We start from the raw sequence: 27,588 nt of genomic DNA, 5'->3' as shown, positions 1-27,588 counted from the left end.
CATGCTCTCTCTCTCTATCTCTGTGTCTCAAATGAATAAATAAAATCTTTAAAAAAAAATAGTAGTATGGGGTATAAATGTTACTATAAAGGCATTTGAGGAAAATTCTTTTTCACTCGATTTTACTAATTCCCTGTGTCCTTTCTTGTTAGAGTTTGCTTTCTATTTTAGTTTTTTAGATGTATTTCACAAAGATGGTGTGATTCAAGGATTGATATCCTGTGGAGTTGTACATTTTATAAATGTATATACTTCTTTATGTGTTCCCTATATATCTGTAAAATCACTGCCATTTGATAAGGTTGGGAGGCAGAGTTTTCTTTTTCAGGGAAAAGAAAAGAGCTATTTTGCTAGAGAGGAAAATCTTCAGAGTATTTACAAGGATTTATTTATGCCACCATTTGCCTGATGCTGACAGAGTGACACTTTTGGTTATCATTCTTTCATTTTGCTTCCTAGGACTTTACTGCAGATGCTGTGAGTCCCCGCATGTCCACATGTTTAGGGGGTGGGTAATGGTTCTTTTTGAAACTGAGCTATCAGGCTCTCAGTCAAGAATGTACTAAGTGTTGGCTTTATGGATGAGTCTCAAAAGTTAGATTTGGCTTTTGGGGACATGTTCAAACAAAACCTTATTTTTTATGAGAGCATGGAATACTTTACTGTCCAAGTACAGATCCAGTTCTCTGATACCTATCATTCTGTCAACTCTGAGCTGAGAGTGTGTGTATGTGCAGTGTGTGCACATACATACATGTGTTAACTTTAAAAGCATAGCTCTTTTTCATGGAAGGTTTTCTTTTCCTTATTGCTTGGAAAAATTCTAGGTTGTAAAGGGGGCTTTTCACCTTGGATTACAAGTCTTCCTTAGGGCTCAGACACTACTGTTTCTCTTTACTTACTGAGCTTTAAGACTATTAGTTATTGAAGACAATAGCTTCCCCCATAATTTTACCGTGTCCATGCTTCTTGGTTTTTGTTGTTGTTGTTGTTTTTGTTTTGTTTTTGTATTAAAAGACCCACAAGCAATAGCTGTTGAAGTTAAGGAAAATAGTTTTCAATAAATGATACAATGCTGTGGTGTTTATCTTCCATAATTGTTTAAAATGGAGCATGAAGAGATACTACGGATATTTTTATTGTTTTAAAATAGGCTTGTTACATTATTTATTTTTTTATTTTTTCAAGATTTTATTTATTTTTTGACAGAGAGAGACACAGCGAAGAGAGGGAACACAAGCAGGGGGAGTGGGAGAGGGAGAAGCCGGCTTCCCGCCGAGCAGGGAGCCCGATGTTAGGCTCGATCCCAGGACCCTGGGATCATGACCTGAGCTGAAGGCAGATTGCTTAACAGCTGAGCCACCAGGCGCCCCTAGATTTTTGTTCTAATAGAAAATGTGAAAGGCCAAGAATAGATACTATTTTAAAATATGAAACTTAAACTCTGTTTAGGTTTTAGGTCCTCAAAAATTTTTGTTACACTTGTAGTGTATTTTTCCTGAGAGAATGGAATAGTTCCTGTTACAGGAGCTGCTGAATGACTCTTCAGAACCATCATGCCATCACACAAGTGGAATTGAGAGGTTCTGCCGGGTGGTCAGATGACGCTGTCACTATGAAAAGTTCTTATATCCTCATGGCAGCAGCAGTGGCCGAGCATAAGCAGCTTCTTCTAGGCTGACAGATAAAGCTACTAATTCACAATTACATTTTAGGGAACTTTTTTTTTTTTCCCATGGTTGGGAGTGGGGTGCCTAACTGAACTATTAGTGTCTTCTGTGAACAGTGAGAAAGATCAGGATCAAAGACAGATATTGTATTTGGAATTTGTTCAAGAAGAGTAACTTTGTAATTACAAATATACTTTTAACTGCAGAATTTTGTTATCTGTCTTCAAAGGAGAACTGCTTGTTGATAGTTAGGCCACTTCCTGCCTTTCATCTTTTTTTCTGTCTATGGACAAAGGGGGAAAAAAAGCTCTATAGTAATGACAATCCTTTTTTATGAGTTGTTTTAAAACACAGGCAACTGAATTAACTATTTTAAAAAGTAAAGTTGGCTCTTGTGAAAATGCGGTTCTGATTTTGTGGTGGGGTCACTGCCAATGGCTTTCAGATAACTTCCTGGCAGATAAATAGAGGAGGTCAGTGGTATAATCTATAGAGAAACTGGGGAATGGAAAATAAGAATTTATAAGCCTTCAGAGCCAGGACCTTCTATAGACTGACAGGAGGCTTCCAGAATGGAGAGCAAGTTTTAAGAAATAGGAAACCCTTCTAACAGGAGACAGTATCTGATAGAGAAAAGACACTGGTATGTCAGCTTGACAGGTTCTTGTTCTTGGAATCAGCATAAAGCTGCCTTGATTTACATAACTAGAGGGTATTTAATCTGGTACTTGCTGTAAGGAATGTTGAGGGTGGCACTTTGTGGCAATGTTCGGCTAGTTGCAGAAGTCATACTTGAACAGTCTAATAAGCAAGGTGATTTTTCTAAATGAAATTGAAGAAAGAAAGGAAATGGGGAAAAACTCATCCAGGATTGAAACTTACCAGAGTTTGCTGAATATTACATGTAAAAGACACACCATTCCCTTTCTTCCTCAGCCTTCATTTTTCTTCATCAACTCTCACCCGTGCTGCATCTGAAGAGGATAATGCAGGTTATCCTGCCATGAGTAATGGTCCCTGGTTTCCACTTCTCTGATGGCTTACTATCTGCTCTAAGTAATGTGGTACAGAAATGCTCTGTGTCCTGGAGCACTCTGACTAATGTTGTGTTTGGGCAAAAGTTCCAGTTACCACAGAATCCTTCATTCAACTTTTCTGATTTTATCTTTATTGATTTTCAGTTAAAACTCTCAATGCAGGATTTTGCTCTCCTATATTTTGTGGCCACAAGGCTTCTTATTGGTACACATTTTTTTCCTTGAGATACTTTATTCTTTAAAATAGCAGGGAACCTGGAGAATTGTAAATTGTCCTCAAAATAGATCATTTCTTGCCTTCTGCATTTTTCAGTGACTTCTCTCATTAGGATAATAGAATAAAATCACCCTTTAGAAATTTTTCCTATATTAATCCAGTTCATTTCAGAGACAAAGTGGAGAAGAAGAAAGAAACCAAGAGTTCATTCTGTTATCTTATTGTAAATAAACATGGCAATTTTGAATTTTCAAAACAGCAGTTTATCCATTTGTCTTACTGATAATACAACTTCAAAGCAATCTCATGTTTGTAATTTAGTACCAAAAAAAAAAAAAAAACAAGTAACAAAACAACAATTATTTGCTCAAAAGGTACCCAAACTTTATACCAACTCAGAGAGTAAGAACATTTAGTTTTAAACTTAGCCTCTTGTGGACTTAATTTTATAGATCTTTAAATTAGATGGGATTGGACTCTGATTTCTAAGGTCCCTTCCAGTGTAACATTGTGTAGTTCCATTAGTGAGCCCAAATTTCTATCTCATAGAATCCAGTATCTAGAAATAACCACGAGAAGCCTCTGGTTTGCTTCCCTCTGTTATAGGAGTAGTAGAGTCCAATTTTAATATAAAAATAACTGGTCATGCTCCCCCCCCCCCCTTTTTTAACGAATTCGGAAGAATATCATCTTTTTGGTGATCTGTACTAGGCCGGTAGTTTCTGACTACAGGATGTTTAGAGAGCATCCCGAACAGGTACTATAGTTATAGAATTCCAGAAGCTAGCTCCTGATAGTGGCTCAGATCCTGTTACGTTTATGAAGGAAGTAGTTAAAGCTGTTGCACATTCCTCCCCACCCACAACACACTTTGCTTTATATCCCACTCCATACGGAGGATTTGAAGCAAGCAGTAGAGGAGAAATTAGGATTTAGGGTTCCATGGAGCTGTTTGGTAGCAGTGATACCTCTTAAATGAATTTCAGAAGTTTTGAAAGTTGGCATAATGGACTCCAGGATATTATTTGGGGAATACTAAATAAAGCAAATCTTAGTTGCAAAATACTAATCAGCCGCAGAGCAGGGGAAAAAAACACCCAACAAAATATGTATCTGGATTCCCATTTGTTAATATTTACTTGTTCCATAGAGGTCATTGAATGAACTCAAGAGTACATAATATGGTGACCCTTATACACTGCCGGCACAATGATTTAATTGTAGTTCAGGCTCATAATGCTAATTAAAAAGAAGTGAAACCCTACTGAGTCACTCTAGCAATTCATGGTCCATGACACTTGAAAAAGAGAATCACAGGTTTAAGCTGACAAAGGTAATCATCATGTATTTTACCTCTGAGCCCCTTGGTCTTCAGAGGACTTCGCAGGAACCTTTTTAGTTTAATCCCGTTTTTTAAAAAGTATTGCAGCAGTCGCAGAGTTTACTGTTTTCCCACATGCTTCCAGAGCCACCTACATGTAGACAGGAAGCCTTGGACAGCACGGTAGTATGGCAGCTGGGCCACTTGAATTTGAATCCTGGTGTCCCCCATACTAGTTTCCGAGGTGTGTTACTGCCGGCAAGTTCCCCTCTGAGCCTCAGTTCCCTTACCTATAAAATGTGGGTAATTATGGTTCCTACTTCACAGAGTCATTTTGAGGATTAAATGAATTAATGATTGTAGGTGCGCCTGGGTGGTTCAGTCGGTTAAGCGTCTGCCTTCGGCTCAGGTCATGATCCCAGGGTCCTGGGATCGAGTCCCGCATCGGGCTCCCTGCTCAGCGCGGTGGGGAGGGGTTGGGGGGGAGCGGAGTCTGCTTCTCCCTCTCCCTCTGCCCCTCCCCCTGGCTTGTGCTCTCTCTCTCTCTCACTCTCTCAAATAAATAAAATCTTTTTTAAAAAGGAAGTAATTAATTATTATAGTCAGAAGATGGCCTTAGGTCCAGAAATCAAAACATAAAAAACATCTCAGCACTATTCTCTGCGCTTTGTTCTACGTGAAAATTCTATTTTCATTTTTAAACTACATGTCTTTCCTTATTTACACTAAAAATGTACTTTACTGAATTGAAAGTAGTTTTCTGAAAAGGAAGTGTTTATTATTGTTTCTTTAAATAACCTTCTTGCTGACTTTGTAAAGCCTAAGTATATTATGATGATGATTTCTAATACTATATACCTGTGGTAATTTTGAGGTCGAAAGTTTTTCGAACTGTTCCGGAAGATAGGCGTTGAAAGAACAGTGACAGTAGTTGCCTGGACTTGGCTCGGTGAATAATTTAGCACTTTCATTTGTCAAGGACAGAGCCCTTTGTCTGCTGTTCAGGTCCTCACTTGCAATTCCCCATTCATCTTTCCATCATGAAGGAGCTCTTCAGTGTTCCGGCTCAATCCCCTCTTGGCACATGAATGGTTTGGATTGATGTAAAGCGGCCAGGATTTAAAGACCCAGATTCGGCCACATTTATTACCTGTCTGAGCTGCATATTGTAGTGCTCAGGTTTTTTGGTGTCATAGGCAGTTTTCCTCCAGATGTGGCATGTGTGATTCCTAATAAATGGAAAAGTAGGGCTAAGGTGGTTTGATCCTAACCAACCTGTTAGTGATCTGAATCTCCTACTCTATGAAAGCTCAACTCCTCCGTAATAAAAAACACACTGAATTATTTATAAAGTAGAGAAATGACCAGAGGCCTTCATGGCCTTGATTTGAAGCTATTAGAAATTGACTTTTTCTTGTAAGGGGGAAAAAAAAATTGCTATCCCAAACACTTTCTAAAAAGATGTTGGGAGAGTCTTACTGCAATGTTAGAAAAGTTAATTTTTTTCTTAGTACAGAATTCTAAGAAAGCGCATAGAAAGTGTTTAAAGTATTAGTAGTTAAAAAGAACATAGTGAAGATATACAAAATTCAAATTGTATCCAGTTTCTAAAGTACAGAATCCAGTGTTAAGGAATGGTGGAAGGGAGTTAGCATAAACTGTGAGAAACACAATATGGGAACAATATATAAAACAGCTGTTGCAAACTTTTTAAAAACCCACCATACTGGTAAGAAACTGTCACCAGGGTAAAGGCTGTGTGAGGGCTGTGAAAGCTAATTGATTGTGTCTTTATCCTCCTGGTAGGAAGTGAGAAGGGGGAGTGAAGACCTATGTAGGGGAGGGGGGAGGAGGGCTCTGCGCTACAGGCTGGTCCCAGCTGGAGATACCAAGGTAAAATCAGAGCAGACGGTAGCATAATGGGCCTTCAAGGTCATCTAGGCCAACCTTCTGATGCTAAAGGCCTTCCACAGTTTTTCTAGTTCGTCAATTGCTAATTTTGTCCTTAAACAGGCCTGGTGTGAGATGGTTCTCTTTTTGCAAGGTGAAAACCAGGACTAGATGCTGGGCATCCTGACAACCAATCTGTTATTATTATTGGTCTCATAGTTCCCTGCCTGTCTCTTTGTGAAAACTCTACAAGCAAGGGAAAAAAAAGAACCAGTCTGAGAAGCTTGAACATTTTACACCTCACCTTTCTCAGCTCATCCTTGATCAGTTTCTTTATCAATACCAGCGCCAATTCCAGTTCTCTTCTCCCATAACATCACTTTCTCATAGAGTGCCACCTGACTTCCTTCCATCTGTCTCATCCCATGGACAGTTGAGACCCTACCCTAGTCTTAAATAACAACATAGCAAGGGTCTGACTAGTTTTTTTCAGGAGCTTTCAAAGGGCCATTTTTGCTGATGCCCAGAGTAAGAGAAGCCAGGTCCGAGCTGACCAAGTGCAGGGACAGGAAGCTCCCAGAACATGGAGTTCACCCCTGGCGTGTCCTCGGTGATAGGGGTAAGTCGAGCTGTTAGTTTAAAGTGAACAGTGGGACAAATTGGGGTCAGCAAAATGAAATAAGAGAATTGCCTGAATTCTCCAATGGCTTTTATAATTGCTGAGAATCCTGGGTGCTGAGACTCTCTTATTATTATATACTATATACTATCTATTCCCTAATGTTTTGGACCACATTTGTTACACTCTATTACATGCTGTCTAGTTCCCAAATTGTTTCATTATTATATAGATCTTATCTCACCAATAAGTCCTTTATTGGCCCAACTCATCTTTCATAATCCGTGTCCTCTCTCTTAATACTAGTCCATTAGTAGGCCTTAAAAGGTTGACTTGGTATCAGTAGGTCTCCCTAGAGCAGCTCTATAAGAGCTGTAGGAGGAATTTGCCCACCTTTCCAGTACTGATTTTGGTAGTCGTCAAATCCCGACAGCTGGGACAGTTCAGCAAACAATTTTTTTGACTCCTCAATGAGCCTTACCTTCCAGTTTGAGAAATGCTATAATGGGATATAAATAATGTGTCTGACATTTGCTGTTAGATTGTGATTTTTAATACGCATCAGACAATGACAGGTTTTATTTATTTATTTTCTAAAATCAGTGTTAAAGCGTATTTTACTTATTCCAGTTGGTTCTTTTTCAAATTCTTGCCCAAACTTTTATTCTCAAATGCAATATTATTACATATTTTTAAAAATCCAGAGGACTTTGTTGTTGTTGTTGTTAATATGTTCTGAATTCCTGCTTGTGCTTAAAAAGCTGTACAACCAACACGGCAAGTTGTGTCCTGCTCTGGGATTAGATGGCAGATTTGTAGTGCCCTTCCTTTACATGTGTTCCTTCTGGAAATGGCATAATACCCACAAAACTATAACCTGCCTATTGTGTTCTCAGAATGCTGAAGTTAGTTGAGAAATCATGTTGTTTGTTCCACCCTGTCTTGCAGAATAATTTGATGGAGATGCATGTGCTCTCCATCAATAAAGCATATTTGTTTTGAAAGACACAGCACTCAAGCGCTGTCAGTCATAAAGACTTCTGAGAGTACTTTAGGAGCCGTAACATCAATATTTGCAAAATGCAAAGTGAAGAAGAGTACACTGAGTCACAGATACACTTGCTTTCTTGTTCCCTGATTCTCCCCCTCCCACAATATATTTAGTGTGGCTAAATCCATATGAAGGACTGTTTTGAAGTATGAATGGAATTTGGGAATTCTCGAGCTAAAGTAAATACTGAGAGGCTAGTTGAATGCTAAAAAGCCTTGTAAATGGAATTACCTTTCCTTCCATATAAAGGTATTGATTAAAATCTAAAATCAGTGATACAGTTAGATGGGGAAGAAAAATAGTTGTATTTTGGGATTAAAGTTCAGAGCCTTTAGGCTTGTCCTTGGTTTACCCCTTACTGGCACTGGGAAGATTATGTAAATACCTCTGAGGCTTCTCTCACTCAGCTGTAAAATGGGCATAATTATACTCACTTCTTAGGATTATATAATATTAAATAAATGTATGCAGTAAAGGCTTTGTGAGTTATAAAGTGATACATAATCGGAGGTAGCATTTAAAGGAGCCCAGGAGGTTTTAATAACTACCAATTTTTCTTACTGGAAAATGTGTAGAACTTATTAATGAGATGTACTCAAATTCCATGTTAGGAAGTGCTTTATTATAAAAATCTAAGACAGAATGTCTTAGATGTGTCAGTAAAATCACTGCCATCTCTAAAAAAAAACAAAAACAAAAAACAGATAGCCCCTGGCTGCTCAGTCCGTAGAGCATGGACTGATCTTGGGGTGGTGAGTTCAATCCCTACGTTGGAGGTAGAGTTTACTTTAAAAAACAAATACAGGGGCGCTGAGCGGGTGACTCAGATGGTTAAGTGTACAGGGTCCTGGGATCAAGCCCCACATCGGGCTCCCTGCTCAGTGGGGAGCCTGCTTTTCCTTCTCCATCTGCCTCTCTCCCTGCTCAGGCTCTCTCTCTCTCTCTCTCTCTCTCTCTCTCTGTGTCTCAAATGAATAAATAAAATCTTAAAAAAAAAAACCCAATTTAAATTAAAAAATAAAAAGAAAGGAACTAAATTAATGAGAAATGGTCTTAGTAGAATTAAGAATCTTGCTTAGGGGAAAAAAGATACTAAATATAAAAATTCCTGGGTTTAAGTCAATACTTGGATGATTACTTCTCTCTAAAATCAGCTAACACCATAGCTTAATGATATAGAAGAGATTTTTAAATAATTTTCCAGGCTCATATAGTTCTTAATCCTTTATAGAGGAGCTTTTGTTTATAGTATAAAGCATTACCTTTGTATTTAAATAGGATGCTGGAAGGTAAAAATTTGGCCAGCAGAGGGAGATTTATGTAAATTAGACTAAAAAAAATACTCGAAGATGACTCAGTCAATGTGTATCTTGTGGGTAATGCCCATTCTCACACTGTGAATGAGAGAAAAACGGAAGGAGGATACTAAAATGTCTCTTACTTTGGTGGTTTTTAGAAAAGGGAAAAAGGCAAACGATACACAAATAGGAACTTTTTGTGTGTTTGTTAATTTTATGATATGGAGAACTTTTAAAAACAAATGCTATAAATTTAATACATTTTTAAAATAAAAACAAGCTTTCAGTACTTGTCACCGAGGTTAGAGCACATTCAGCCCAAACACTTTAAAGGAATATACCACCTGAGAGGAATAGAAAGGGAATGGTAAATGTTCTGAACAAGGCACTGTTATGACTTTGAATTAGCAAATAAGAATTTTTGTATCATATATATATTAAGTCAGAAAATCGGAATATATTTAAGAAGAAATTTCACCAAGTGGTGAAGCAAGTATGAAACAGACGGTTTTCTTCTTAACTCTAAGCAGAAAATATAAATGTATCAAAGCTCCCTGTGCATTCTAATTAATTTCCTTAGCAAATGTGCAGTTTGATATAAAATCATTAAATTCACACATTTTAAGTAATGTTTATTAAAGACATATTATACTCAAGGCACTATTCTGAGTATTTGGGAATTTAAAGATAAGTGACATCCTACCTCCTGTAATGTGTAACCTAGTAAATAATGAGTTAACTCAGTTCTAGCATGTCAAAGTGTAAAAGCAGGTAGGCAATTGCAGGAGCTAGGATAAGCTATTTTAGTAAATACTATGACTACTAGAATAAGATATATCAGTTCTTTTTTGCTTTGGGAAAAACTAAGATTTTTGTTTTAATAACCATCAAAACAGGTTTTGTCTTATTAATTAAAATAAATTTAACTGTAACTTAAATTATTTACCATCTTTTTAGAGTAAAGGACAGTAGCTTAGGAAAAAGATTTCAAGTAGAGATGTCACAGATTGTTGATATTTTTAATTTTTAACTGAACTACTGTTTCTGGGTTTTGTCTTTTTTTTTTCTTAAAGTTATAATTAGAGATCAGGATGGTGGGGAGGACATCAAGACCTTTTATTATTTTAAAATAAAAACTATGTCATATAAACAAAAAAATGAGTTTCTTGAACTTTGATCATTTTCGATGATACATTTACCTTTTTTTTTTTTTTTTAAGATTTATTTATTTATTTATTTGACAGAGACACAGCAAGAGAGGGAACACAAGCAGGGAGAGTGGGAGAGGGAGAAGCAGGCTCCCCGCAGAGCAGGGAGCCCGATGCGGGACTCGATCCCAGGACCCTGGGATCATGACCTGAGCTGAAGGCAGTCGCTTAACCAACTGAGCCACTCAGGCGCCCAATACATTTACTTTTTAAGAATACATGTGGTCATTCTTAAAATCTAAAAGGCTGTGTGTAAACTGGTGCACGGGAGATTAAATACTCAGTGTTGGGTGATGGATACAAGAGAACAGGGAATGGATAATTATTTCTCTCATGAGGTCACAATTATTCACTGAGTCGTTTTGACTATTTCTGAACAGGTAAAACTGCCAGGTGTTGTGGTTTGGCAGTTTGCGTATGCTAGTTGAGTGGGTGCTGGGTATTTCTGGGATGAAGGGTCACAGAACAGGACGAAGAATAGGGCACGGTGAGGATGAAGTAGAAAAGAAACCGTGGCCGTGAGGAAAGGGGACAGAGTGATAGAAATAGGCTGCAGGGAATAGACCCGGAGCTCGCTCATTGAACAAGTATTCACTCACAACGTGCCAGGCTCTGTGTCAGATCCTGAGATGCCATGATGAGCATTATGCAGCCTTTATTCTCTGTTAGAGTCAGGCCACTTCCTTGTGGCTTATCGAGTATATAGAGTGCGGTTGGGACCCCTAGGGAGCACCCCTCTCAGACTAGACAGGGCCAATAGAAGCCTGAGGTGAGATCCAAGCTAAGTTCTGAAGCAGGATTGAGGCCTGCTGTGAGGAGACAGTAGAGCATATGCTAAGAGGTGAGAGTCCATGGGAAATTCTAGGTGATGGCATGTGCCTCCCTGTGGGCAGAGCTTTTAAAGTGATAACAGAGCAGGGAAACTCAAGCCATAAAAGCAAGCAGGGACCAAGACAGGAAGAGCAGACATTGGTGATGTTGATGATTGAAGTCAGCATAGCTATGGTCAAGAAGGCCAGACTGCTCAATCAGTGTGGTGGGGATGGAGAGGAGTGCACCACATACACGAGGCAGAAGGGGCAGAACTTGGTGAGAGGTTAGATAGCTGGGCAAGAAGCCATTGCAAAGATTTGTACTTATGGTAAAGAAAAAGAGAGATGTGTACGCTTTCTAGATATTTATGTGAAGGGGAAGGAGTGTCCAGTTCTCTGTGCCGGGCTCTGGCATACTTCTCGGGTATATGGCGGAGGCAGAGGCCTGGCCCAGACAAGGTATTTTCTCTGAGAGGCTCAAAATCAAAAATGTGAGTGTGAATAAGAGTGAGGTAGAGAAGCCAGAGCCTGTGGCACAGCTGAAATGAGTTGAGGTTTGGAACCAAGAAGATTAGGAACCCAGTCAGAAGCAAAGTGCAAAGTAGAGCCCATGAACAATGTTAGTACAGGCAGGCCAGTTCTTGACTGCTAGTGGCGTGGCTTGGGGTTAGGCAGTCTTGCTGGCTTGGTGGCTGGAGGCCAGCTGGTACAAAAAAGAGGACTAGCTAAAGGGGGTAGGGGGACTCAAAGAGGGCTTTAGCCTTGAAATTGTGTGTAGACTGAAGGAGAAGGTATTAACTAGAAGGAATAGTGTATCGGTAGTTCATCAGAGAAAGAAACTGAAACACTAGTGACCCAGGGTAATAGGATAGGAGATGAAAAAGCACATAATGAGAGTGAAAGGAGTTGACCTTGAACCTCTGCCTTGGACAGAAGATAGAAGAAGAAAGAAATTTTGGAATTGGTAAGCAATTGGGAAAGTGTGGAGCTTTGGGAGAATTCACACATATGAAGAAGACCCTCCTGTCAACCAGTAGGCAGCGTCATTTTCTTAGAATGGCTAGAGTTGTGGTGGAGAGGACAGTATGGAGAAGTGATGGAAAGCTCTGGGGGCAGAAGTCCCGGGTTTGAATCCTGGCTCCTCCTCCACATACTGGCAGAGTGGCTCAAGCATGTGGCTGAAGCTTTGTCATTCTTAATTTCTTCATGTATAAAAGGTGACCATTAGAGGACCTTTCTCTAAGAGTTGTATTAAGGATTAAAGAAGTTAATTCCTGTGAAGTGTTTAGCATGTAGCAAACATTCAATGAACTTTGTTTATTCTAAGTGAAGGCAGTATCGTATAGTGGTCAAGAACGAGACTCTGAAGCCAGACCTCCTGAGTTCAGGTACCGGCTGTACCAGTTATGTGCTAGCAGTGTGATCTTGCACATCATATAATTTACAAACACAATGCCTAGCTCATTGGGTGACCAGTAAATATATGTTCAACTGCAGTAACAGTAAACGAGGAGACTCCATGAGTTTGTCCTCTTGTGATTCAGTGTCTTGCCAGTGTGATAGCTATGTCCTACCCATGTGACAAATGCGTAGAATAAAAAACCTTTGTTAATTTGTAAACTAAAAGAAGCAAACTCGGGCGCCTGGGTGGCTCAGTTGGTTAAGCGACTGCCTTCGGCTCAGGTCATGATCCTGGAGTCCCGGGATCGAGTCCCTGGATCGAGTCCCGCATCGGGCTCCCTGCTCGGCAGGGGGTCTGCTTCTCCCTCTGACCCTCCTCCCTCTCATGTTCTCTGTCTCGCATTCTCTCTGTCTCAAATAAATAAATAAAATCTTTAAAAAAAAATAAATAAAAAGCAAATTCTATGTTATATGGGCTTCAGTTTTCTCATCTGTAAAGAGGAGATAATAATAGTACCTACCTCTTAGGCTTGTTGTGAGTTAATTAATAAATATGAAGGTCTTAGTTTCTGGCCCAAAGGAAGCAATATATACAGAAGTATTGTATTTATGGAAGCATTTTACATATGCATATATATCTCATTATTACTCTTATCTTCACTCATCATCAGTAGGGGTTGAGGAGAACCTGAGAATTCGTAATGGGAACTGTGGGTTGGGTAAGACTGGATAAGACAAGTGAGAAAGGATTGCTCACGAGCCTGAGGATCAATCTGGGATTGGAAAGTGTGTGTGGAAGCGTCAGACCCAGGGAGCAGCCAGCACCCTGGGGCAGACCTAGAGAAGAAACATGGTTGGACGAGTTCAGAGCTGGGGTTTAGTGCAGAGAGTGGTGAACTGAAGGTACTAGGACCTGCTGTTTTGAGAGAGTCATGAGAGTCATTGACAACTAGCTAGAAATGGAAATAAAGCTATTAGAACATGTGTTCGGACTAGTATGGACGGCTGTTTGGTGGTGACTTTGATTTCGTTACATCTGTTACATCTCCTTGTCAATTTGCCTGTTTCTGTTCTCTCCCTTTTCCTTCTGAACAACCTTTCCTAGGTTCTTATTTTTCCTTCTCTGCCTATTTCCTTTTCACGTCTTATATCTCTCCTGCCTTTTAGCAAAACAGCATAAAGACAAGGATAATTAGGAAGCATGAAAGTATTGTTTCTGTCTTTGCTTCTTCACGTATTCTCTGAGCATCTACTCCCTGTCTAGCACGGGGACGTTTGCTCTGACGGATCCAGAAAAAAGCATCTGGCATGTTCATTACCTTCAAGGGTCTTTGGGGGAAGAATTCACATGAAATTATTATGTGTACATTGTACAGAAAAATGTTAATTGTTGTACAGTCAAGTGTCAAAAAATATGGCACAGCCATTAAACGTGGGTGATGAAAAAGGTGCTTTGGAAGGAAAGAGATATGAGCTGGAGCAAGTAAAGGAAGCTTTTTAGGAATGGGAGTTCAGAGAGGCTTGTGGAGAAGTGAGAGTGGGGGTGTAGGGTACAGTGTGCAGGCCTGGGAGGGCAGAAGCACAAGCACAGGGCAGCTGTGGCGGACAGGACAGATACCTGCTGGCCGGGGAGCAGAGGCGGGTGGTGAGCTGAATGGGAGGTAAGGCTGCATGCACACGAAACTCTCACAATGCATAGCTCACCAGGGGATCAATAAATATGCGGTCAGCTGCACTGAGAATAACTGAGGAAGAGACTCCCATGAGCTTGTCCTCTTGTGCTTTAGGTTTTTGTCAATGTGATAATTATGCCCTAACCATGTAATAAGTACATATTTAAAAAAAAAAAAAAACTTTGTTAATTTAGAAACTAAAAGAAGGCGAATTCGTTATGCTAGGCCTGTTGAAAAATAGGAATTTGGTGACTTTCTGATTACGAATGTAAACATCAACATAAAATTATAGGAAAACAGAGAGGTGGGCTTTTTGAGGGACATGGTGGGGAACATGTCCTAGCCTGTTACTGAATTCTGTATGTAAATAGCTTTTTCTCCCTACGCCACCCCTTGTCTTGGTGCTTTATCTCTCTCGAGATAGCTATTGTCTCTCTCTGTAGCCTAGAGCAGCATGCATTTTGAGAACCATGTTAAATTAAGCTCTCCTAAGATTAAATGTCAGGGAGCTTAAGTATTTGAGATCTTAAAATACATATTCCTTCATGAGGTAAGGGCACAGGGACCAGAACTACCAGTACAGCTAAGCCCTTCTTTGAATAGTGGCTGCCTTATTAGTATTCATGAAGAACATATAGATAACATCTTGACAGAGTTAAAATTTCAACCTGAAGAGCTACTGCTTTTCAATAAAGGGTGCGTTTAAAGACCCTCTTTGCATGAATAGAGTGAATTGCTTCTAGAATGGAGAGTATTACTTTATTGAGTGAGATGTTTTTCATTTAATCTGTCTACAGTTTAGAATTATCATTAGAATTACAATAAATAATAAAGATTAGCACATGTAAGGCTTTTATCTTCAAAGAATTTTAGAGTTAATCTAATTTGTCACCCGGATCCGCGATATGCACTTGCTTTTCTGCTGTGAACCCTGACAGTGTTCACTTTCCAGCCCCTCAGTGCTCCCTTTTGGTATTTCCATGGCGCATAGAACAAACAGCTAATGGGCATGCCCAAAGGATTTACCTTAGATCCCTCTTTCCTCCGTAAGCCTTTGGACTCTTGAGTTAGGCCTCCCGGTTCTAGTGCAAGCTTTTCCGCTGCTCACTATGTGACCCTAGGCAAGTTACTTAACCCTCAGCTTCTTCAACTGGGATTTATAGTAGCACCTGCCTCAGAGGGTTCTTACGAGGATCAAATGAGATAATGAATATCAAGGACATAGCAAATACTATTTAATGAATATTAGCTCCGTATTACTATTGTTTTAAAAATTATCCATAGGAACACATCATTCTGGGAAGTTGTTATATGTGGTTAAGTGTTAGGTGATGAAGTGACAAGACCTGCCGTGTACAAGGCTCAGGGCTACCCCCTAGGACAGAAAAGGAAGAAACCATGGCATCTTCCCTCTAGACATTTGCAGCCTGGGGTTTTTTTTGTTTTTGTTTTTGTTTGTTTGTTTTCAGGGGAGGAGGGGTTCACACAGATAAAACTTATTGTAAAACACTGATAGTGCTTGACCTAATAAGATCAAGAAGGGTCAAAGAGCACAAAGTGATGAATTTTTATTTAAGGTTTCTATAGAAAGCTTTAGAGAGGAAGGCATATGTGACCTGGCCCTTGGAGGATGAGAACTTCTACGGAATATGGGAAAATGTTAGGGTGGCAAGGCTTCAGAGCCGGGGTATTTACCAGTCGCTCTGTCAGCAGAACCCCCATGGGAAGGTAGAAGCAAGGTGTGTCTTGAAAGCAGCAGGACTCCCTGGAAGGAAGATTTTAAGCAGGTCAGTCTAATTTGTGTGGAACTCTAGAGCTACCGCTTTGTCACGGTTTCTTTGGGTGGTTTTTCCTCTTCTCTGTAGACTTGAGAAAATGGTGAAGTGTTGCAGTCTTAGTGGGACCCAGGAGAGGCCTTCCTTGTGGTTCGAATGTGTCTAACGGTGAGATTTCATGGGCCTCTATTACCTTCCCCTGTCTCACTGGGTCTGAAGTTCCATTAATATGATTTGGATGGGATTTTATTGGACATTTAGGAAACAGCTTAAAATACCCCTGTGGCAGCATTAAATTCACACAATGTTTTAAAGACTGAAGTGTACTGATTGCCAACGTTGTAAGACAAGATGATAGAAAGACTGAGGGGATCTTATTCACAAAATTTATGGCGGTGCCAAGGAACTGTTTCCTACTGTGTATCACTCAGACAAAGGAAAGGAAACTTTCCATCTTTCTTTTTCAGTTTCTGAGTCTGGGGATTCTATCGTCTGGGAAGCACATGGACCGTGGTTAAATGGGAGACATGTGTTCTCTTTTGAACAGCATCTTCGGCTGAGTTTAAGCAACAGATGCTACCAGTTAAAACCCATACTCCCTCTAAAAAGCTCATGGGAAAAGGGAGGATTTACCAACACGGAATGAGAACTTTCTGGGCACCAGATTCTATGCTGGGTATTATATGTATAAAGTGTTCTCAACGTAGAGCTGTTACTGTTTTAACATAGGAGGAAAGATCATCAAGATTAATAACTTTACAAGGAGTAGTTAGCGGTGGACGAGGGATTCTAAATGAGGCCTGCCAGGCTGCATAATTTTAAGTGTGGTGTTCGGTTTGTACTGTTTCTTCTGTGATATTTCTTCTTGAAACTTCTCATGAAGTTTGACCTCAATAAAGTCTTCATGAATGGGCTTACTTTCGAAGAATACAGTTAAATGAAGTTTTTTCCAATTTATCACCAAGTTGACTTGTATTTAGTTCAGAACAATGATTATCTAATTAAAGTCACTAATCCTGGCATAGGAAAGGCCCACATGGATTGGTTTGTTGTTACAAGATAAATACATGTTCAGTATTTTGGATAGGGACCTTCAGCTTCTATTGTTTGACAATCTCAGCGGCATAATTTGATGATATTGAGTCTTTCAAGTAGAGTCCACTGACAGGTAAATAACCTGATTTCAGTTTTTCTGGAGTTGCAGTGCAGAATGGATGACCCCTTTTGAATAAAGTCTGCCAGTTGTTTTATTTATTTCGTATAGATTGTTAGCTTAATTTGCTCTTGGTCAAGGACAAGAAGCCAAACTTCATAATATATGGGGCTTTTAGTGGCAAAATAATCACAAGTGTAGGCCTCTGTGACTATCAAAACTTAACAGTCTTCCCTCCTCCTTATTGTTGAAATAAGAGGAGTCATAGGCTTAAGTCTCAAAAAGTCTGCCTTCTTTGCTTCGTCTTTTTCTTCATCTTTTCTTTCATTCTTTCTGGTTTTCTCATTACTTCTGAGTGATAATTAGGAGCATCGTTTCCCCTGATTCTTGCTTGCTTTCAACAGTTTGAAAACTGACCTGTAAGGAATTAAAAAGTAATTAGATAACTATAAATTATTAAAGTATCAGTTTATAGTTTGAGGTTTTTCGTAGTCAATACATCAGTTATACTTTTCCTGTCCAAAATATATTATGTCCAATTCACTTGTGCACTTTTTCATCTTTAATTTATGATAAAAATATTTCTTTCACTCTTAATTTGTTCTAAGTACAGTGCTGGGGATGTTGGTCTTATTTCTTCAACAGCTCAGGGGGCCCGATGGTTCTCACGCACCACATGCCACCTTGGCCTGTGTGTCACAGTTGCACATAGTTTTCAGCCCCCCCTTTGTTTCCCACTCAGGAAAGAATATCTGAATTCAGGGAAATGAGAGAGATGGGGGTTCATTTTGAAGCCATTCGAGTGTATAAAAACATCACCATTATTTAGTGCGAGGGGGCTGGTTCATATGGTTGCTTGTAACAACCCTCACAACTAACCGATCTTGATGTTCTTCTGGTGAGCAAGGATGCTTCTGAGCGTATAAAGGTAAACAGTCTTGGATTATAAAGAAAAGGCTTAGTAAGGGAGGTAGGATGTACCCAAATAATTGTAATTTAAGGGAAAATATGGTGTCATTAGCAATACAAAGTCTAGTGGATTTCTGGGGAAGGAGAGATTAATTTGGGGATTATCAGCAAAGACATACAGTATCTGTAATGGCATGTCAGCTACATTGGAAAGAAATCACATGTGAATGTGATTATTCTGAACCCCAAAGCCACATACATATACCATTCAATAATTTTATTCTTGATATTCTGTTTTCTCTTTGAATATTAAAATTTTAAACACATGCACAAAGGCACATATACTTAAACACATTCACACATACTTAAATAGCATGATCAAAATCCTTGAGACTAAAAGATATATTTTTCTCCAGGCACTGGCAATCACTTTGACCTCTCCAGTTGATATAGCCGCTTATAGTTTCCCGTTGATTTCTTTTGCTATTTAAAAAACGCATTACCTAAACAAGGATAGGATCACATGGATGGAGTAGGATGCTTCTGAGCTGACCTCCTCCCACGACACACCCAAAGTACAACTGTATATGGAACATCTCTCTCTGAAGACTAGCAGCTCTTCCACAACTACAGATATAAAGGAAATGTCCAAACTGAGAAGGAGAGGCGGGGCAGGGACACAGTAGAGATAGCACCAACACAGAGATTCTCCCTGAGGGGCGAGGAGATCCATCCCCACCCTGGGCAGCCACCCACCCTGGGCACCTGCCCTAGGAAGATAAGCCCTCATAATATCTGGCTTTGAAAGTCAGTGGGGCTTAACAATAGGTGAGGGGAGGGCTATAGAAAACTGGGACTCTCCTGTTAAAGAACTCATGCACAAACTCACTTGCTCCAAGACCCAGCAGAGAGGCAACGGTTTGGAAAGTACCAGGGCCATCCCTGAAGGATATTTGTTGACTACTTTTAGGGTGTGTGCCAGAGTGGTGGGGATCCATAGGAAATTTCACCAGGAATGGAAGCACTGGAGGGTGCCATTTTTCTTTCCTTCTACCTAGCTGCTCTGTCGCTTGTGGGAGCCATTTCTGATATTCTCCATCTTACCTTGCTGCACTATTCACCCCCTAGCCCCCTGCATTCCTCTGCAGACTCACCCCAGCAGGCATCCCTCCAAAGCAGCTCCTGCCCTGCTGAGAAGCCTTGGCTGGGACTGGCAACCCTGCAACGTGGCTCCCATTCTCCCCTCACCCCCAGGCAGCTCCTGTCCCAGCAAGAAACCTTGTCCAGGACTAGCACCGTCCACCCCTCCAGTGGATCTACCTCACTGCACTCAGCAAAAGGCCTTGGCAGAGACCTCTTACTGTGTCCTATCCCCTGCCCTGCTGCGCCCAGTGTGCAGCCTCGGCATGGATCACCCCCCCCCCCCCCATGAAGGAGACAGGCAGTCCCACCCACCGGCATGACTGCAGCAGTCTTGGCCAGGCCTCACAGCCAGCCACACGAGGGGCTGGCCCTGCCCACCGACACAGCTGTGGCCAGGTTTCTCGCCAGCTGTACTGGGGTCCAGGCCCACCCACTAGTGCCACCGCAGTAGTCATGGCAGGGCATTGCAGCCAGCCAGGCTGGGGGCCAGCCCCTTCTGCCAGTGCACGAGCAGCTATCACAGCCTAGCCACTATAGTCAGGAGGGTATACACAGCCCACTCAGGGGACACCCCTGGAACACTTGGTCCTGGTGACCAGGGGGTATTGTGCTTCTGGGCCCCACAGGAAACTCTCTATATACGGCCACTCCTTTAAGACCAGGAGACTTAGCTGACCTACCAGTACATACAAACACACACAGAAAGTCAGGCAAATGTATATGCTCCGAATGAAATACAAAACCTCAGAAAGAACTAAATGAAACAGAGATAAGCAGTGTGCCTGGTAAATAATAGTTCAAAGTAATAGTCATAAAGATGTTCACCAAACTTGGCAGAAGAGTGAGTGAGCCCAGTGAGAACTTCAACAAAGAGAAAGAAAATATAAAAAAGAACCAATCAGAGCTGAATACAATAACTGAATTAAAAAATACACTGGAGGGAATCAATAGCAGATTAGATGATGCAGAAGAATGGATCAGTGATCTGAAAGACAAGTTAGTGGAAGTCACCCCAGCTGAACAGCAAAAAAAAAAAAAGAATTAAAAAAAATAAGGATGGTTTAAGGGACCTTTGGGACAATATCAGGCATACTAACATTCCCCTTACAGGGGTCCCAGAGGAGAAGAGAGAAAGAAAGAGCCAGAAAACTTATTTGAAGAAATAATAGCTGCAAACTTCACCAACCTGGAAAAGGAAACAGATACCTAGGTCTAGGAATCACAGAGAGCCCCAGACCAGATGCATTCAAAGAGGTCCACACATCATAATTAAAATGTCAAAAATTAAAGATAAAGAGTATCTTAAAAGCAGCAAAAGAAAAGTAACTAGTTACATAGGAGGGTACCCCTATAAGACCATCAGCTGATTTTTTAGCAGAATAGTTTGCAGGCCAGAAAGGGAGTGGCATGATAGATTCAAAGGTTGAAAGGAAAAAACCTAGAACCAAGAATAACCTACCTGGCAAGAACTGAAGGAAAGATAAAGTTTCCCAGACAAAAATTAAAGGAGTTCATAAGCACTAAATCAGCCTTAATAAGAAATGTCAAAGGGACTTTTTTTAAGTGGAAAAGAAAAGGCTATAAAAAATGTTTTATCTCATAAAATATTGGGACCCCCATATGGGTTTAATTGCCACTCATGCAGCTCATCCTGAAGTGATTAATAAGCCACAAAAATAACCGTTTCCTCTTCTCTGTATAGCATTGGTATTTTTGGAAATTGGGTTGCTTGTGCCAAGTTTTATTTGTAGATAGAATGAGAATTGTTAAATGATCTATCAGTTCACAAGAAATCTTTGTTCCTTTATTAAGAGCATACCAGATAACTAATTCCATATAGAGTTTTCAGTAACTTTTTATACTTTTGAGGCAGCCACACGAATCATATAATTATTTCAGATATTCAGCAGAAGTTTCTTGCTAAAAAGACCATGGGAACATGTTTTTCTTTGCTCTCCCTCCTTCCTTTGACTAGTCATAGCATTTAATAAATTGGTGAGGATTTTTATCAAAATGAAGATTTAAATTTTTTTTATTAAAATGAAGATTTTACTGCAGCACAAATAATCTGAATATTTATCAATAATGAAATGATTGAGTATATTGCAGTACACTTTTATTTTGGAATATTCAATGGTTATTACAAAATGGGAACAGTCAAGGTGTATTGACTTAGATGAGCATGATCTATGCAAATTAAAATTTCTAAATGGCTATGTTTACTGGTATATTTGTATATTAAAAAAGGCACAGAATGATATAGTCCCTAAGGATATTTTTAAATTGGTCAAAGGATAGGCAAACAGGTTTAGAGGGGCATGATTATTAACAGAAGAGAATTCAGAAATAGATTTATATACATATAGTAATTTAGTGTAGGATAAAAGTGACATTTCAAAGGAGTGGGAGAAAGCTGGATTATTTAATAAAGAGTGTTGACAGAATTTGGCTAGTTATTTGGGGAAAAAAGGATAAAGTAGACCCATATCTCCTTTATCAGAATCCTTATCTCCTGAATTACAGGTTGATCAAATATTAGAATTCTTTTTTGTAGTGAAGTCATGAAAGTTCTAGAAGGAGTTGTTAGTAATTTTTTAAAATTTTGAAATGAAGAAGGCCTACACATGACTCAAAATCCATAAACTGTGAAGGACAGAGGATAAATTTGCCTGTGCCGTATTGTTTTAAAGGCTTCCGAACTAGATGCATCTAGAAACTTTATGAAATCCCAGTTTTAGCAGCATGGCATAACAAATTTATTGATACCACTTTGCAATACACTGACCCAAAAGGCTACTGTTCTGTGATTTCAGCAACTGTGTTTATGTTTATAACTGTCAGCGTGAGCCATTTAAATCGATAACATCATTTGAATGTTTGCATGAGTATGTATGTACAATGATTTGTATATTGTTACTTAAAATGAATGGATGAGAACTATTAAACTAGGAAAAAGCTGGGAGAATGCATATGAGAAACAGACATGTATAGTTTACCTCTGGACTGTGGGGCTGGTGTGATGGAGAATACAAACCTCATTTTGTGCTATTTTCACCTTTATAAAATACAAATGTGTATTGTTTTTATCATTGAGAAAAAGTTAAGTCACCGAAAAGTAACTTAGAATTATGGGCTTCTGAAAGATTTTATCACATCCATAGGCTGGCTACCTCTTAAGCTATTTCAGCCAGCCACCTTTCGGGAAGAGAAACAGCAAAAAGCCTCAGGAGAAAAACTTTGTTACTGGATTTTGGTGCCCACATAATGGAGAGGTGCAAAAGTATTTGTGACTTATGTCACAGATGGGTACAGAGGGCTCTCATCTCGCTAAGTGACCTACGGTGACTTCACGCGCTGGGTCCTTGGAGGCTGCACACTGCTAGTTTTTAAAAGTGGTGTGTCATCTTGTGAAATGGTTTATTTTAAATCGAAAACATTTGATTCTTACAAAGTATTCATTTTACTTAATAATGCTCCAAGCTCAGATTTATCATAGCGTAGAGTGCAAAAGTCACGTAAATTGTTTTAATAAAAGAGGAGCCATCGGAGAATGTATGGAGGGCCACCTCTGGGACCACCTCATCTCTGGGCGCTGTCTTTTCAGATTCTTCTGATGCACCACTTTAAGAAACCCTACCCTGAGTAAATGCGAACAGGTGACTGTAACTTGTAATCCTCCTGTTGGTCTATTTGGGTTTTGAGTTCTGAAGTTATGGAGTGGAAGGAAGTAGATTTCATAAAAGGCAAATTTTATTAGCTCCATTTAGCCAAGTAAAATGAATGTTTGATTATGTACTTAGAATTCGTACTGAATCCAGTAAATGCCTGAGCTGGTAGATACTTTAGTCATTAAAACTATAATCCAATTAAAGCCAAGGAAGCTAAATAAACAAATTTTAATCAGATTTACTTTGATTTCTCTCTGTTTCTCTCCCTTTTTTTTTCCTTACCACAGGTCACAGTAATGAAAGGCAGTAACAGAAATAAGGATCATTCAGCAGAAGGAGAAAGGGCTGGAAAACGACCAAAACGAAAGTGTCTTCAGTGGCACCCACTGCTAGCAAAGAAACTGCTGGACTTTTCAGAAGAGGAGGAAGAGGAAGACGAAGAAGAGGATATTGATAAGGTAATTCCTCTGTTTAATATAGAAGTTTTGAGTATTCATGCCAGAAATGACCGTGATCATGGATGGTGAGAAGGATGCATTTCTAAAAGTCTGTGTAACTTGAATCCTATTCAACTATTCAGTTTACCTTTTTATTCCAGATAATGATGACTCCTGAAGTATCTGTACTTCTAGTAGTTGAGACAGAATCAGATCCTTCTTCAGTAGTCTTTCTGTCAATTAACTAATGATTTTCAGGTAAAACGGTAATACTCCAATGCAGTGGAGATGGGGGTATTCATAAAGTTTGTTAATGCTCACCTGGCATCCACCCCGTTTGCAGCTCTGGCTTCTGTCTCCACTTCAGTCTAGCCCTGCCTCCGCAGACAGCCTCAGAGCTGCTCAAGCCCTTGTATCTGCCACCTGCATGGCATCTGGCAGTTTTCACCCCCACCAAGCCTCCTTTGTCATTCAGTCCTCCACGTCCCCTTCTCTAGCCTCATGCTTGAGCAGCCAGCTCTTATTTAGAAAGTCACACGTTCCTCTCAGTCTTGGCATAGCTGGTCCTCCTTTCCTCCCCATTCAGCTCTCAAGTTGAGGACTACCTCCCCAAGAGATGGGACCTTCTCATGGCAGGTGTCCCTCCCACCCGACGCATTCTGTGTCCAGGGAGTTCCTTCCTGACATTTACCATTTACCTTGTGTATGTCTGTCTTGCCAGACTAGAATATAAGCTTAGGAAGAGCAAAGTCTTGCCCCTCGTGTCCTCCTCTTGTTGGAATCTAGAATGGTGCCTGGTTTTGAATAGATCTATGGTCATTAGAAGAATCAATGAATACATATTTTGTGTCACTGCAACTTTTATAAACATGTCTTTAGTATTCTTCAGGCCTTTGACATCCATTCAGTCTTTTGTTCTAGGCTTAGGTCAGCTTCCAGGAAACCATGTTTTCTGTTTTTCCTGTTTCTCAGACATCTTACCCGGATACCCTTTACAGTCTCTCTCACTGAACTTTTTCTCCTCTTTTACAGAGAAAACAGAGGCCGCCAGAAGTGACTCCTTCAGCTTCCTCTACTCACCTGCACGCTTACTTCACTTCTTGCCTGTCTTTTCTTCCTCCTTTCCTTTCCAGAGAAACAGTGTTATTAATTCTGTTTGAGGAAACTGCCAGGTTTATCCAGATTTGATCGTTCTGACACAGTGGTGCCGCTCGGTCCCGTGGTCCTTGGGGCGGTCCTCTGCTTCACTCCTCCTGCAGCACACACTCCTCTGTCTGTCCCAGGATTTCTGTTTCTCTCCCAGCCGCACCATCCTACCTTCTTTCAGTTGATGCCCCTCCATTGTTCTGCCCTCAAGTATTGGTGTTCCCTGGGCTTCTTAATTTCTCTTGCCATCCTGGACCTTTTTCTTAAACGCTGCACTCATGATTTGGACTATTTACTTTACATATCCACTTAGATCTCAGATCAGAACTCAGTTTGAACTTCTATATTAAACAGAGGAACTCAGCTTTGAAGCCCATCGTCCTGCGTCTTCCTCACCTCAGGAAGTGGGGACCCCTGGTTTTCGGGTTGGTCAGACCAGAAGTCGGGTCTCTTCTCTTTTGCTCAAGTCTCATATCTGTCCATCAGCAGATTCTCAGCCGTGCCTACTGCATGGGATCTCAGCTTGACTCCTCCTCAGCAAGGTCACCACCAGCTCCTTGATCTAGGCCACCACCATTTCTGGTGCAGATCACTGTGCTCTGCTCTTGCCCTTCCACAGTCTATTCTCAGCAGAGCAGCCAGAAGGATCCTTTCAAAACGGAAGGCTGGCCGTGCCGCTTTCCTGCTTCATGAGGGCAGAGAATGCATAGGCTCAGGGCTCTACCTGCACCACCTAGAACAGTGCCTGGTCCCTATCAGTGGCCCGGTCAACAGTTACAGAGTTCAAGAACGAGGTGATTGGACTCCCTTCTTTCTCAGTCCCACTTGGTGATCCCATCCACTTTCCTAGAGTCTTGCCTCCTTTGTATTCATACCTCAGTTCGTTATTGCAACCAAGATGTCTCTGCTGAGAACCACCTCAAATTTAGCCGACCCGATACTAATCTTTCCGCTCTCCACCTGATCTAATTTCTCTCATTTGAGAAAAAGCATTCACTGTTGTGTATGAAGGAATCCTGCCACTTTTTTTTTTTTATAGATTTATTTATTTATTTTAGAGTAGAGGGAAGGGGCTGAGAGAGAGAGGGAGAGAGAGTCTTACTCAGACTCCACACTGAGCAGGGAGCCTAACTCGGGGCTCAATCCCATGACCCTAAGATCACGACCTGAGCCAAAACCAAGAGTCGGACGCTCAACTGACTGAGCCTCCCAGGCACCCCGAAAACATTTTTTTTTTGATGCCCATATTTGGCAAAATAAATAATCTCTGGTAAAATATGATAACCTATGTTGTTCCCCTCAAGATTTTTTTTTTTTTTTACAGTCTGCAACTACTCATAGCATTAAATGCATGGGTTTTTTTTTAATAAGACAAAGCACATTCTTCATAAAGTATGTCCATACCTACTTCTACAACCTCATGTCCTGGATCCCTGTTCTCATGTTAGATACACCAGTGCTACTGAACTGTATATCAGTTAGTAGTCATAGAGCCTTAATCCTTTTTAGTTTTCTGTATCTCCCCATTGACTGCCTGACACATTCTGATTCATCTTTCAGAATTTAGCTCAGACAACACATTTTCTAGGGAGACTTCAGTGTACTCTCACCCATCCACTAGTGCTTTGTTATCACACTGGTTCCTTGTAATCGTCATCATACTGCTTTTTAATTCATTCGCTTTTCTTTCTTCCCTCTCCAAACAGTAAGCTTCTCGGTCCAGGATCTTTTCTTATTTATCTTTTTTTGCAGCTCTTGGCTTGAGTTTTATAATTTAGTAGCGGAATCAAAAGTTATTCTTTTCTGAAGGGAAACTATAATTACTTCCTCAACCTACATAGTATACTTTTTATGCCTTGGTTTTTCTATAGCTTCTTAGATTCAGAATGCTAAATAAATACTCCCCAAAAATGCAAATCGTTGTTGATAATTGTGTACAGAGTGAGGAAGCTAAATCTATAGCCTTCACTCCCAATAATAATCTCTAATGTATTTCCAAATCAGATAGCTATGACTTTAAGATTGTTCCACTGTACCGTTTTGTTTGAAGATAATCGATGGTTAATTAAATGCATTTGCAATACTTAATTTAAACTGAAGAGACTTTAAAAATACCGAATTTGATCAAGTCAGTGATTTGTCCTCGAGTATCTGTAGCCGTTGCCCAATCAACATGGTGTAAAAGAACATGGTTGCGTTACAGTGGTGGATCTCAGAGTGTGATCTTCAGATCAGCAGTATCCGCATCACCTGGAAATTTGTCAGAAATTAATTCTCAAGGCCCACTCCAGACCTGCGGGATTGGCAACTCTGGGAATGGGACCCAACAGTCTCTGTTTTAACAAGACCTCCAGGGATTCCACTACCCACTCAAGTTGAAGAACTAAGGCTCTGCTATACAATGCAGACTGACAACTACCTCCATCCTTCTTGATTTTAACTATGAAACAAGAAATTAAAGAGATAGTTTTAGTAAGCCTTCTGGACTTCCGTTCATGGTTGCGCTGTTTCCAAGAAATAGCACAGGATCATATTTGAGCCTTAGAAGATATTTAACAATTCCAATACATCCTGAGATTCTGTGATCAGTGGTATCCTCAGCCATGTTCAGGTAGTAATGTAAGAGATCAGAAGCAGAAGGCTTCTGGGCAGTGGAAATGACAGTTACACAGATGGAATGGGCAGGATTAGAGCTTTGTAGAAGTTCCTGAAGACCTCGAATTGAATGAAATGCTTTGGAAAAGGGAGGATTCAGAATCGATTTTGAAGGTTTAAGCCTGGGTGAATTTATTCCTGTTATCACAGCATTTCACGAAGCAGGAAAGGTTGATATTTACAAGCTTGAAAATTTACTACGTAGTTCCTCCTTCAAGTAATGTTAAATGTCTGTTGTGATTTTTACAGTAGGAGGCTCCACTTGTGATGTGCCTAAAACATTGAATAGTCTGTATTAAATTTTTATTACCTACTTTCATGTTAAACATTTTCATATTATTAACTGTAAAAAAGCACTTTCCAACGAGGAGAAACAACTAATATTCATGTATTTTTTGTGAATGTTGTTGTTAATCTTGAGACCCATATATCACAGAATGGGTTTATTTATTTATTGAGCAGTTAGTTAAGTATATATACTAGACATTAAGCTAGATGCTGTGGT

General features: G+C 40.1%; 1 protein-coding gene across 14 annotated transcripts in view; it reads left to right on the top strand.

Moving 5' to 3' along the window:
* Positions 1–27,588, top strand: part of BBX (BBX high mobility group box domain containing) — a 276,405-nt gene that overhangs the window by 151,591 nt on the left and 97,226 nt on the right. For all 14 annotated transcript variants that reach the window (XM_035000231.1, XM_035000233.1, XM_035000230.1 and 11 more), the window contains one exon: positions 23,133–23,303. In XM_035000231.1, the coding sequence (XP_034856122.1) occupies positions 23,142–23,303 (162 nt within the window). In that variant the 5' untranslated portion in view covers positions 23,133–23,141. The remainder of the gene's footprint in view (positions 1–23,132; positions 23,304–27,588) is intronic.

The sequence above is a fragment of the Mirounga leonina genome, unplaced genomic scaffold (genome assembly GCF_011800145.1).
Source record: "Mirounga leonina isolate KUSES-001 unplaced genomic scaffold, KU_Mleo_1.0 Mir_115, whole genome shotgun sequence".
Classification (NCBI taxonomy): Eukaryota; Metazoa; Chordata; class Mammalia; order Carnivora; family Phocidae; genus Mirounga; species Mirounga leonina.
This window is presented reverse-complemented; position numbering and strand designations above follow the sequence as displayed.